General features: G+C 40.2%; 1 protein-coding gene across 1 annotated transcript in view; it reads right to left on the bottom strand.

Moving 5' to 3' along the window:
- The window catches only part of syne1b (spectrin repeat containing, nuclear envelope 1b), a gene marked incomplete in the record, with an annotated part of 311,340 nt that overhangs the window by 237,579 nt on the left and 60,384 nt on the right, over nucleotides 1-13,377 (bottom strand). The window contains 6 exon segments of the mRNA XM_014021303.1: nucleotides 3,750-3,908; nucleotides 5,348-5,515; nucleotides 8,636-8,779; nucleotides 8,871-9,023; nucleotides 10,762-10,926; nucleotides 11,077-11,279. Of these exon segments, the coding sequence (XP_013876757.1) occupies nucleotides 3,750-3,908; nucleotides 5,348-5,515; nucleotides 8,636-8,779; nucleotides 8,871-9,023; nucleotides 10,762-10,926; nucleotides 11,077-11,279 (992 nt within the window).

Genomic DNA, 13,377 nt, shown 5'->3' with positions numbered 1-13,377 from the left:
ATTGAAAACTCAAGACAGCCATAACATTATGTTTTTTTACAAGTGTATGTAAACTTTTGACCACAACTGTACTCACTGTTTCGAGTAGCCGTCATCTTCAGTTTGGAACTCTCTCACTTTCAGACCGGGAATTCACACTGGAGGGGCGTTCCAGTGTGAATTTACAACTTGTAAGTGGGAAATTGGCTGCCTGTCCTGAGCCTGGTTCTGCTGGAGGTTTCTTCCTGATTAGCAGGGAGTTTTTCCTCTCCACCGTTTGCTCAGGATGGGAGACTGTGATGAAGTGATTCAACACAATCTGCTGGTTTCTTCTTTAGATTGTTCTTCTTTCATGTACAGTGCCCTGAGACAACGTGTGTTGTGACTTGGCGCTATATAAATAAACTGAAATGAATTAAATTGAAATGGATTGAATTGAACTGAATTACATAAAAGCTAAAAGAACAAAACATTAGCTAAAGTTAGTAAAGAATTTTGAAATAGCAAAAAGCTAACTAAAAACAAAAAGATCAAAGGTTAGCTGTACGCTAAAAGTAGCTAAAAGCAAAAAATTAGTTACAAAGTAGTAGAATATAGTTAAAAACTAAAAGTAATATAAAAACAAACAGTATTCTGAAGCTAATTTCAAAAGAAACAATATTTGAGAAGGATTTGAACTGATCAGAATGTATTTTAATGATAATTATATTTGTAAACTAAATGCTGCATAGCAGTAACATATATGACCTTCACACATACACAAACCACTCACGCACCACAACTCACATACGGGTTTCAGCTGTTTGAGATGTTCTGGTATTTATATGAGAAGTGATTTTGGAATGATCAATACAAATACAATGTTTTGTTGATGGAAAACAAAAAACCATATCTGTTCTTGGTAGTCTTTAGAGCAGAGTGATAATGAAACAAATTACATTCACATGCATGATGTCATGTTGAATTTATCAGTTTATTTAGTGGCTTTCAAACGTATTCATATTCCTTGAAGTTTCCCACACTTTGTCACATTACAACCAGAAACATAAATATATTTCATTTTAATTTAGTGTGAAAGACCAACAAAGTGTATATAATTGTGAAGTGGAAAGAAAATTATACTTGATTCAAAATATTTTTTACAAATAAAGTGAAAAGTGTGGTGTACATCAATCCTGTACATCAATATCAATACTTTGTGTAATCACATATCTTTTAGAGTATGTCTCCACCAGCTTCGAACATCTAGTGATTGAAATTTTGGCCCATTTTTCTTCGCTGAACAGCTCAAGCTCAGTCGGATTTGATGAAGAGCGTTAGTGAACAGCCGTTTTCATATCTTTCCACAAATTCTGGATTGGGTCTAGGTCTGGACTTTCACTGGGCCATTTTAATACATGAAAATGTTTTATTTTCAACCACTCCATTGGAACCCTGGCTTTATGTTTAGGGTCGTTGTCCTACTGAAAGGTGAACCTCTGCTCCAGTCTCAAGTCTTTTTCAGACTCCAACAGATTTTATTCCTAGATTGCCCTGTATTTGGCTCCACCCATCTTCCCAACAACTCTGACCATCTTCCCTGTACCTGCTGAAGAGATGCACCACACAGCATGATGCTCCCACCACCATATTTGAGAGTGAGGATGGTGTGTTCACAGTCATGTGCAGTGTTAATTCTCTGCCACGCATAGCGTTTTGTGTTTAACCAAAGCATCTTCTTCCACATGTTTGCTGTGTCCCCAACATGGCTTCTGGCAAACTGCAAACAGGACTTCTTATAGCTTCCTTTTAATGGCTTTCTTCTTGCCACTCTTCCATAAAGACCACATTTGTGCAGTGCATAACTAATAGTTGTCCCGTGGACAGATTCCCCATCCTGAGATGTGGATCTCTGCTTTTCGTCTAGAGTCACCATGGGCTGAATCTCTGATCAGTGCTCTCATTGTTCAGCCTGTAGGTTTAGGTAGACGGCCTTGTCTTGGTAGGTTCCGTGAGATGGTCAAATCTTGGGAAATCTTTTTATAGCCTAAGCCTGCTTTAAACTTCTCCATAACCTTATTTCTGACCTGTCTAATGTGTTCTTTGGACTTCATGATGCTGTTTGCTCCACAATATTCTTTTAACCAAACTCTGAGGCCGTCATGGAGCAACTGTATTTGTACTGAGATTAATGGTAAATGGTAAATGGACTGTATTTATATAGCACCTTTCTATCCAACCAGGATACTCAAAGTGCTTTATACAACAAGCTGTACCTTCATTTACCCATTCACACAGCACTCTCTACTCTCTCTACAAAGTACAAATCATCCTATAGAGACTAATCATTGCTTTCAAATCACATTCATAAATTGATCACATCATCAGAGGCATTGGAAATGTCTTGCCCAAAGACACAACAACCGGACAGCTGGAATGGGGGACTGAACCAGCAACCTACCGGTACCAGGACGACTCCCCTAAGCACTTTGCCAAAGCCGCCCAAGATTAGATTACTACTAGACACTATTTAGTCATTAGTAGTCACCAGGCAACTTCTGAATGCATTTGACTGCTCTCAGAGAAAAGGGGGCTGAATACTTTTGCACATCACACTTTTCACTTTTTATTTGTAAAAAATGTTTTGAATCATGTATAACCTTCTTTCCATTACACAATTGTATACCACTTTGTGTTGGTCTTTCACATTAAATTCCAGTGAAATATATTTATGTTTGTGGTTGTAATGTGACAAAATATGGAAAAGACAAAATATGGAAAAGGTTCTAGGGGTATCCATACTTTTGGAAGCCACTGTTTATAGGTCCAAATCACAACATACATCATCTCAGGGTACTGTACACAAAAATTAAACGATCTAAGGAAGCCAGCAGATTGTTTTGAATGACTTTATCACAATTTCCCATATATGTACTAATCTCTCCAGGAAACAGTACTGTAGATTTTTTAAAAATATAAAAAATTATCTATAGAGAACGCTTTGAGTAGAAGCAGTTTTGGTTAAAGGACGTTTTGGGTGAACATAATGAACATGCATATCGGGCTGTTGGACTCTTGGTGTAGGTCAGGCAGGACATCTGTGCCAAATTTCATCAAGATCTGATCATGTTTATAGATCTACAGGCTTGAATTTTTTTTGTCTTTTTTATTCTTTTGCCTACTGCTAAGTGACAGTTGCATAGATGATGTCATGAAATGATAGCCCTTCAGTAGAGCTAAACAAACAAACAAACAAAAAAGGTGAAGTGCCTATGTTGAATAGTTTTGTTTGTCCAGACATCAACTTTTCAAATGGCGCCTCCACTTGAAATTTGGGGTCTATCACAAAACTGTTTGCTAGCACAATGTAGGTGGGGCACTTCTATATTGCTACCTAATTTCATTCTGCTAGGTGCAGCAGTTTCTGTGTTACGGTTGACCAAAAATATCTGGGGAAAAAAAGAAAAAAATAGACAGTACAAAAACAACATGACCCTGCACTTCACGTAGTGGTTTATATGTGGAAAAAATACATATTACTGCCATTACTCATAACCACCAGTGTGTGAATGGGTGAATGATTGAAGTATAAAGCACGGGACTAGGCTTGATGAAGCGCTATCTAAGTTCAAGTCATTTACATTTACAAATAACAAGTCATAGTACCCTTCTCCTAAATGATAAGTTTGTATAAATGGTTAAAAATGCATAAAGTATACAGAAGTAGCAGTGTGTGAATAAGTTGAATCCGAATTTATACAATTACGGTAAATGTATTAAGTGAAGGTTACCTGAGAGGAGCTTTGCAGATCTGCTACTCGTTTTTGCAGCAGACTCATGTCCATGTGTTGAAGTGTGCTACTGGTGCTTACAATATTCTGGATGATCTGATGATTTTTCTCTATGACAGTCAGGCACTTCTTACAGCTTTGTGTGCAAGTCGCCAGCTCCTGTTAAATGACAAGCAGGGTGTCATATTTAACTTTACAAACCTAGTGTTACTTAAAGAAATGCATGCAACCTCTTTCATCCCACACTTTTACACTAAAGCCCTATACTGACGGGATTAGTTTTACCTAGGGACCCCTTTTTATTTGTAATAATTGCAGAGATTTTCTGTGTTGTTAATCCAATGCAAATCAGTCATGTCAGTAATTTATAAAATAAAATTTCCCCTGCAAATTACCTACTATATTTTGCTGAACTCCAAGGTCCTGTGATAATACTAATCCAATGTGAATAGGCATCTCTGTTGTTAGGACATAAATGGGCTGAATCCCATATGTAAATAGTTTTTTTTGTTTTGTTTTGTTTCCTCGGTGCATTTTTGTTTACTGTTGGTGAAGAATGGAGGCTGGATTGGAGTGCACTGAAAACATTTTAGGTCCCAGGCTGGAAAAACCCGACACGTAAAGTGTGGCATCAAAAAAAGAAGAAGAAAAGGCTGAAGCGAAGGAATTCAATCAGATGCAAATGGTGATTCAATGTGTGGTAAGAATATCTAATTTTTCTGTTTGCAGCCTACTGGCTGATGCTGAGCACTGAGCTGTGGCCGCAGCACAGCGCATGGTCGTGTTTTGGGCACTCGCGCCGGGCGCGCACCCTCGACAGCAGTGTAGGCATTTATACTTGGCGCTTACATTGTTGTAGTATTCTCCAAAAGGACATGCAGCAGAACACTTTATAACATAAAATGTTGTACATAGGAGAGAGCAAACAAAAGCAAGAGTAAAAAAAGACGAATAAACAAACTAAATGATGCACAGCGCGCACAGCCTCGCGTGGCACTTTTGGCACGAACACCCTCGCCGTGTTCAACGCGTCAACTAACCAGGTTTCAATATCACATTTGGGAGATGTCCATAAATTTCAGGAAAAACTCAGGCTTTGCTTATCCCGTGCGCAGGGCTTAAGATCGTACCATGCTGAGAAACAACTGAGTAGTAAATGTTTTTAACAAATCTTAAATAACGTTATGAGCAATCCCATGCACTACTGTAAGATGTCTCACTCAGTTGTTGAGAATGGCTCTCAGCTACTACCAAATCAAATTTTAGCTCAATATAAGTACAACAGACTGAATTATAGACATTTAAGTGTTGACTAATGTTCAGAACTGTGGTGGCCATTTTTAATTGGAATGAACTTAAAAGTTAATTGGTTGAATACCCAAAGAGTATTTTCTTTATTAATTTTTTATTCATCCAGTGATTCATGAAATATTTTTCACAGAAAGACACACACACAAGCACACATGCGCCTTTGCCTTTAGGTGATAAAGATTGGTTATTATTGAATTACTGATATACAGTATACTTACATACTAATTATTGAAATTTGAATGAATTATTTACAAGCATCATATTAGTGTACAATTTATACTGAGTACCTGGCATTTCTGTTTGAAGTCGGCTGGTCCCTCGGAGTTTGTGTTGCTGGTGATGTGGCTAGTCTTCTCCAGAGCTTGGTAAAAACCTGTGATGTTCTTCTCCATTTCCTCCAGTGGGGGTAAGAGGGACTGAGACTCTCTCAGCAGAGGCAGACATCTCTCCCTAACCTGGTTGAATAAAAATAAAGTGTAAATGGTATAATAAACTATTCAACAATTACCTGAGATGTACTGCTGAAGACAGTTCTGATGGTACATTTCTACAACAATAAAAAAACACAACTAATGTGACTGGAGCCAAAACATTCCAGTTGTAACTTAACAATCTCAGAAACTTTTGTTTGCATGGATCCACTGTAATTAGCATGCCAGGCAGGGTTGTGAGTCACTTTAAATCATTGTACATATTATGACTCAAAGTATCATAAGTGCTGAGTGAGGTGCACTGTCACTGAGGTTCTAAGATGAGATGTGATTGGTGGACATATGCACAAAAAAGAAAACAAAGAGCCAAAAAATTGGTAACAGGTATATTTGGCAACATTGATGCTGGCTCTCATTGAGCCGCACATTTATTGTGCATGTAGTGTTAGAACGATTTGTTACATCCAAATAGGTGAACACATGAATGTTTTATTTAGACCAAGGGTGCCCAAACATTTTTTCTGAGGGCCAAAATGAAAATTGATCTGAAGGCTGTGGGCCAAATGCACTAATACATGAAATTACAATTTCATGTATTAGTGCCCCACATTGGGCACCTCTCATTTAGACCACCGAAGGTAATGTAAGGTAAGGTAACATTTATTTATATTGCACTTTTCAGCAGCAAGGCGATACAAAGAGCTTTGCATGATTTAAAAAATGATACAAAAAAGGCAGAATAATCTAAGACATCATAACAAGATAGGTGAATCGTCAGACATCATATGGGCAGTGCTGATAGAATGGCAATCCTTCATACTGGTCAGGCAGCCAGGAAATGAACAGCCACCGAAGCTGTTTTGTAGAAACACCACCAAGCCAATCTGTAGAATCCAGTGATCAGAATCCAAATATAAATCCAGAACAGACCAGAACAGAGGTCTCACCTTTGGCATTTCCTCCCATGGAAGAAAAATCTTTGTTCCAAAAATTTATTAAGAGACCAGCTAACCAAATCCATAAAAATAAAAATATCCATAATTTCTGGTTTCGGATGAAAACGTAGAGAAGGCTCCAAGCAGCAAAGCAGGGAAGATAAGGAAGGGCAGGAGAGAAGGAAAAAGCGTCTTACTCCTCCAAGAGCGGAACAAAAATAAAATTTAAGGAAAATAAGTCTTCTGGCCATTAAAGAGGAGTACGCAATCATGTTCGACTCTAGTTTGTTCAGAGATGATTCAGAGGGAATCACAACAAACAGTGAAATCAGAGGCGTTGGGTGGATCATTTGTCCTGTTATTTTGGAGAAAGTTTCAAAGATTAAGCTCCATAAACTATGTAAATTTGGATACAACCAAAACGTGTGCAGCAGAGTGGCTGGAGATGTCTTACAATGGTCCCATGTGGGATCCAGGTCTGTCTTGACACTTGTTAGTTTATCCTTTGACCAGTGAAGACAATGTACAAACTTAAACTGTATAACAGAATGTCTGAGACACTGATGAGGTGGAAATATCTGTGGGCACAAATGCCTTGTTGATACCAGAGGTCAGAGGAGAATGGCCAAACTGTTTCAAGCTGATTGAACAGCACCAGTAACTGAAATAACCACTAGTTACAACCAAGGTATTCAGAAGAGCATCTCTGAACACACAGCATCACAAACTTTGAGGCAGATGGGCAACAGCAGCAGAAGACCACACCGGGTGCCACTCCTTTCAGCTAARAACAGGAAACTGAGGCTACAATTCACACAGGCTCACCAAAATTGGACAACAGAAGATTAGAAAAATGTTGCCTGGTCTGATGAGTCTTGGTTTCTGCTGCGACATTCAGATGGTAGGGTCAGAATTTGGCGTCAGCAACATGAAAGCATGGATCCATCCAGGCTTGTATTAACAGTTCCGGCTGGTGGTGGTGGTGCAATTGTGTGGGGGACATTTTCCTGGCACACTTTGGGCCCATTAGTACCAACTGAGCAACGTACCAACGCCACAGCCTACCTGAGTTTTGTTGCTGACCATGTCCATCCCTTTAGGACCACAGCGTACCCATCTTCTGATGGCTACTTCCAGCAGGATAATGTGCCATCATAAAGCGTGAATCATCTCAGACTGGTTTCTTGAACATGACAATGAGTTCACTGCACTTGAATGGCCTCTACAGTCACTAGATCCCAATCCAATAGAGCGTCTTTGGGATGTGGTGGAACGGGAGATTCTCATCATGGCTGTGCAGCCAACAAATCTGCAGCAACTGTGTGATGCTATCATGTTAACATGGACCAGAATCTCTGAGGAATGTTTCCAGTACCTTGTTGAATCTGTGCCATGAAGGATTAAGGCAGTTCTAAAGGCAAAAGTGGGTCCAACCTGGTACTAGCAAGGTGTATCTAATAAAGTGGCTCGTGAGTGTATATCTAAAGTACTTAAAAGAAAGAGAGAAAAAATAGTTCAGAATAAAGAGGGTCTTGCTGGCAAGCATTAAAAATGATGGTTCAGCCAGTACACCAGCGGGTCTTTTGATCTGTGCAACAGTGGATTTGTTTTATAGTGTTGATCGCTCTCAAATTCAAACCTGTCTCAGCCTGTCAACTGTCAGAATCAAGACGAGGTGGTACCAGGGAATCAGCTGATTGGACCGCGAACCAGTCAAGTGATTCATTCTGACAACTAAACAGTTTGTTTTGGACATCATGTGATTTCTTCCACACTGAAACAGGCTCTGAAGCAGTGGTCCGATGACATTTTACTTCAGGGTTCGAAGCATGTTTTGAAGCTTTTGATTCATACTACCATTACTAGAAATAAGCAATTTTATAGAGAGTGGTCCATGGTCTGAGATGACAATACTTCCATAATCACACTTTATTTGCTGCCAAATTTTCTTATCAAGAAATATGTAGTTGATACGAGAATATGTTTTATGGACCCAAGAGAAGGAGGAATAAATCCTGGATGTAGGGTTACAGAAGCATTAGACATCAACCACGTTCTAAGTGTACCAAGTGATTTATCAACATCTGTATCTTAAAACGTTACTGACTGCAAATCACTGCATCCTAGTTGTTAAAACAAATGTTTTTTTATAAATTATTTTTAGATTACCAAACTTTAACATCTGATTGTTTGCCGACATTAAACTGACCTTACTCAGCTGCTCTTTGATGGAAGCCATCACACTCATCATCTGTGAAATCTCCTCTTGCGGAGTGTCTTTGGTCAACAGCTGAGCCGTACGGCTTGCTGCATTGCAGGCTGCTTCCATCGCTGGCACTTTGTGTTTGATTTCCTACAGAAAATAAAACAAACAATGTGATTAAGAATAGAGACCGACATGGAGAAGACAGGTCTAAATAAGTTAGGATTACAGAGCAGTTTACCTCAACATCCTGAACAAAGGCTCTGACATTAAGGAAAGACACTTGAACAGGAGCAGTCATCTTCTCATTGGTTGCATCCATGAAAATTTTCAAGGTATTAATCCCATCATGGTAGTCCTGCCTCAGTTTATCTACCTCATCTGCTCTTGCATACTGCCAGTAGAAAAAAAAAGGAAGTGACAACTGTTTCTTTTTTTGTAAAGCCAGTATCAAACTGAGCTACGGCTGTTGAAGATTAGTTGATGACTCTAAATGATGAGAAATTTTCAATGAATTCTCACAGAATAAATACCAAACAAGTTGCGAGGCTGCATTTTGTTTTGGCAATGATTGAAAATCCAAAAATATTTTTGCAGAACAGTTTGACAATCTGCAGTCCAAGGGGTCCTGATGCATCTCAATAATCCAGATAAAATAATAATAATAAAAGTGGAATAGTCTGGACAAGTTAACCTTTTTAAAAACATTTCATCTCTCCTCTAAGAGACTTCTTCAGTCTGAGGACAGGGTTCCCACACCGTGGCCAACATCAAATTCAAGGACCTTTCAAGGACTTTCCAGTACCAACTTCCTCAAATTAAAGAACCACTCGCAAAAGCAATTACTAACCGCTATCACAGAATGTTACCAATAAACAGGTTTAATATCATGTAAATTCATTTAAAAACTGAACAACATAGAAGTTGTTGAGTCAGAAACATGATGTCAGTTTACTATAATCTTGAGTTATCCACCGCAACAAATTTAAGTTTATTTTTTATTAAATTTTATACATTATTTTTTAAAAGATGATGAAAATAAGTCATGTGAGTAGAGAATTTCAATCCCCAAAAAACATTCAAGGACTTTCAAGGACAAGTGTAATTTTTGGCTGTTTTCACAAACTATCCAGGGCCTTGAAATCATTTTTTCAAATTCACAAACTTTCAAGGATTTCAGGGACCCGTGGGAACCCTATGGGGAGTTTCAGGTGAACTCAGCCTCACAGGCAGTGCATCCAACAAGGTTTAATGATGACAATCAAAACTGGTGTGGACATGCAAAGGAGGGCCATCAGCTTAACAACAGATTGTTAGTGCCCCAATTGTCCCAGTGGTTCACAGAGAACCATCAGCTGGTGCTCCTCAGACCGAAGAAGTCTCAATGGAGAAACATTTTATCTAAAAGAAGAACCTGTTCTAGAGGAACTGTTCAACTTTTTTTAGATGTAGTCCAAGGATTTGTAGCTCAGATGTTGTTCAGAGCAGGAACATCCTAGAGTTACCATTTACCTGGACGGGTCTCTAGTCCATCACAGGGACACATAGAGACATCTGGACCATAATGATCCACTCACAGCAGCTCTAACTTTTTTCTTTAAACTGTGGTTCACTTTAAACTTTTATATAAGTCATACAATGAGATGCAGATATTTATGACATGTTTAAACTTTTTTCCCCCGGTAGATTCTTCTCTCTGGCTGCACATTTACACTGCAAAACTTGTCCATCGAACCAAGTCTTACACACTTACATCCAGCCAAAGATTCACACATCTGCCTCCACCCTCATTAACTCCACTCTTAACCCACCTCCCACCACAGTTATTCCACTAGCTGGCACCCTATTGATCCACACGTGTGAGCTGTTGTACCTCAGGGGTCTGTGGTTACCCCAGAACAGACATTTGACTTATAAAACAATTTCAAATCCTCGTGCAAGTTACCTCACTGTGGCGACCCCTGACCCCTGAAGAAGGGAGCAGCCGAAAGGAATACAAATACAAAACTTAAACAACTTGTATGGAACAGAACCACCAACTAGTCTTTAACTTTTGTAGCTCAGTGAAATAATGACTTAACATGAAACATGTTTTGGGATAAATGTACTGTTCATAAGCTCAGAGAACTTACATGTTTGACTTTGACAAACAGCTCCCTCCATCTCCCGTTCAGCAGTAAAAGCTGCTGCTTTAGATCTCGTGAGACTGTGTCATCACATGTCTCAATAAGAAAATTACCAGCATCGTTCATGTCCATGTGCTGCTGGATCCAGTGAGACAGGTTTCTGAAAAAGTCCTGAAACCAAACAGATAAAGAGGAGCACAGGAGCTGAACTGCACATGCTTTCAACGCAGCTAAATGACAGTCATTTCTACAGTACTTCACTTATACAGTCTGAAGTGTAAAGTCACTGACTGAGTTGTGTTCTGTGCTGAATGCACTTACACGTTTGGCATTCTCTGACTGGTTGACCATTTGCTCAGCGTCTTCCAGCCAGGCCTGCAGAGCTGCCACAGTGCTGCTGTATTTCTCCCAGTTACAGATCACCTCCTCCAGCATACTGCGAACACTTCGGACCTCCAAAGCCAGATTTTTCCACTGAGCTGTAGTATCGCTGAGGAATTTGCTCACCCCTTCCGCTTCATCAACTGAAAATATATTGAGAAAGCTGTTCAGACAAACTGAAATACTTGCAGAGTTCAGCCCAATGCTAAAAAAGTTATCCCATAAACCCATATCTTATTTACAGTGGACCATAGTAAACATATCAAATGGTTAAACTAACATTTTTAGAGAAAGAAAAAGTCCATTTAGAATTTGATGGAAGCGATATAAAGTAGTTCTGGGAGGAGATCAGTTGTTGGAGGTTTTGGACGGAATGTTGTCCCATGCTGGTCTGATGGAGGATTTTAGCTGTTCTACAGGCCTGGATCTACTTTGATGGATTTTCTCTTTCATGATGTATTCAATGTAACACCTGGACTCTTCTACTAAGAAGTCATGTTGCAATGGATGCAGGATGTGGTTTAAATTTGTCTGAATGAAATCTGTAAAGCTTTCCCTAATAAAAACATAATCTAGATGGGAACAGATGATCTAAAACCTGGGCAGCTATGGCTAAGTGGTTAGGGGAGTTGTTGTCGTCCAACGAGAGAGTCGCATGTCCCTGGGCAAGAAGATGAACCCCAATTGCTTCTGATGTGTGTCCCATCAGTGGTTGAATGTGATTTAAAAGCACTAATAGCACTCTATAGATTGATTAAGCTAGATTAGCTTCAGAGAGAGATCAGAGTGCTGTGTGAATGTGAGGGTTCTGCCACAAGTGGAGGAGTTCAAGTATCTTGGGGCTTTGTTCAGGAGTGAAGGAAGAACGGAGCATTAGATTAACAGATGAATCAGTGCAGCTTGTGCAGTATTACACCTGAGCTACAGTATAAGGAGAAGCTCTATGTTTACCAGTCATTCCACTTTCCTACCCTAGTCACAAAATTTGAGAAGTGAACAACAGCACGAGGCAGGTGGTGGAAATGTGCTCTCTCTGCAGAGTAGCTGGACTCTCCCTTCAAGATGGGGTAAGAAGATCAAAACTGCTGCTCATCCACATTCCCCTGGATGGATGACCCCAGGACACTACCCTAGGGAGGTTTGCTGGGTGTCTTGGGTCTCCCAGCTGGGAGGAGACCCTGAGGAAATTGCAGGTTTGGGAACATCTTGGAGTCCTCCCAGAAGATCTGAAAAGTGGTCGTGGAAATAGAGATCTGGAAGTCTCTGGATGGACAGATTCTACTTGTTTGTTAGGGTAGATGACTGAGATGTTTGTTGTTAGATAGTGATTTCCTATCTTATAAAATTTGATAGAGGATGCCTCTCAGCAACGTCACCAGATCAAATCCTAGCTCAGGACCTTTCTGGGTAGAGTTTGCATGTTCTCTCCGTGCATGTGTGGGTTTTCTCTGGGTACTCCGGCTTCCTCCCACAGACCAAAAACATGACTGTTAGGTTAAAGGGCTCGACACACGGGCAGCGACAAACTACAGCGAACAACGGCTGTCATCGCAGCCAGGGTGAAACCCGGCACACGGGACGCGATAGCGATCGCAGCGTTGCGAATCGCGCTCTCAGGTCGCTTGTCTTCACAAAATTTGATTGGTTCTTGACTCTGAAGGGGGGTGTGCATTACGGACGTGCAAACTAAACAAATCTTGCGATGCTAATGGTATTGAAAAACAAACGCACATCAAGATACAGTTTTATGAGGAAAAACTTACCATAAACTTCACCCTGGTGMCAATAAATTCCCACAAAGCTTTTTAGTAATCACTTGGTGAAAGTGTTAGCTAACBGCAGTGTGTAGCATACTCTCCTCTCATTGGTCAGTCAATGAAACCCTCGCTGATTGGTTGTACGCTAAGCGACAGCGACAAAAGTTGAACATTTTTCAACTTTCATATGTCGCGTCGCAAGCACGCGTGTGCACATCTACGTGTACGAGCACGAAATTTCACATGCACTATTTTCGCCGGTCGCTTAGCTGGAGGAGGGCAAGCGATTGTCGCCTCACCGCACAGGCTCCATAGGAAATGAATGGAGAGCGAGCGACATCGCCTCCCGTGTGTCGAGCCCTTAATTGGTAACTCTAAATTGTCCCTAGGTGTGAGTGAGAGACTGAATGGTTTGTCATGTGTCTCTGTGTGTCCCTGTGATGGACTTGCGACCTGTCCAGAGTGTACCCCCCCCCCCCCCCCC

Source organism: Austrofundulus limnaeus, unplaced genomic scaffold, assembly GCF_001266775.1.
Source record: "Austrofundulus limnaeus strain Quisiro unplaced genomic scaffold, Austrofundulus_limnaeus-1.0 Scaffold287, whole genome shotgun sequence".
NCBI lineage: Eukaryota > Metazoa > Chordata > Actinopteri > Cyprinodontiformes > Rivulidae > Austrofundulus > Austrofundulus limnaeus.
This window is presented reverse-complemented; position numbering and strand designations above follow the sequence as displayed.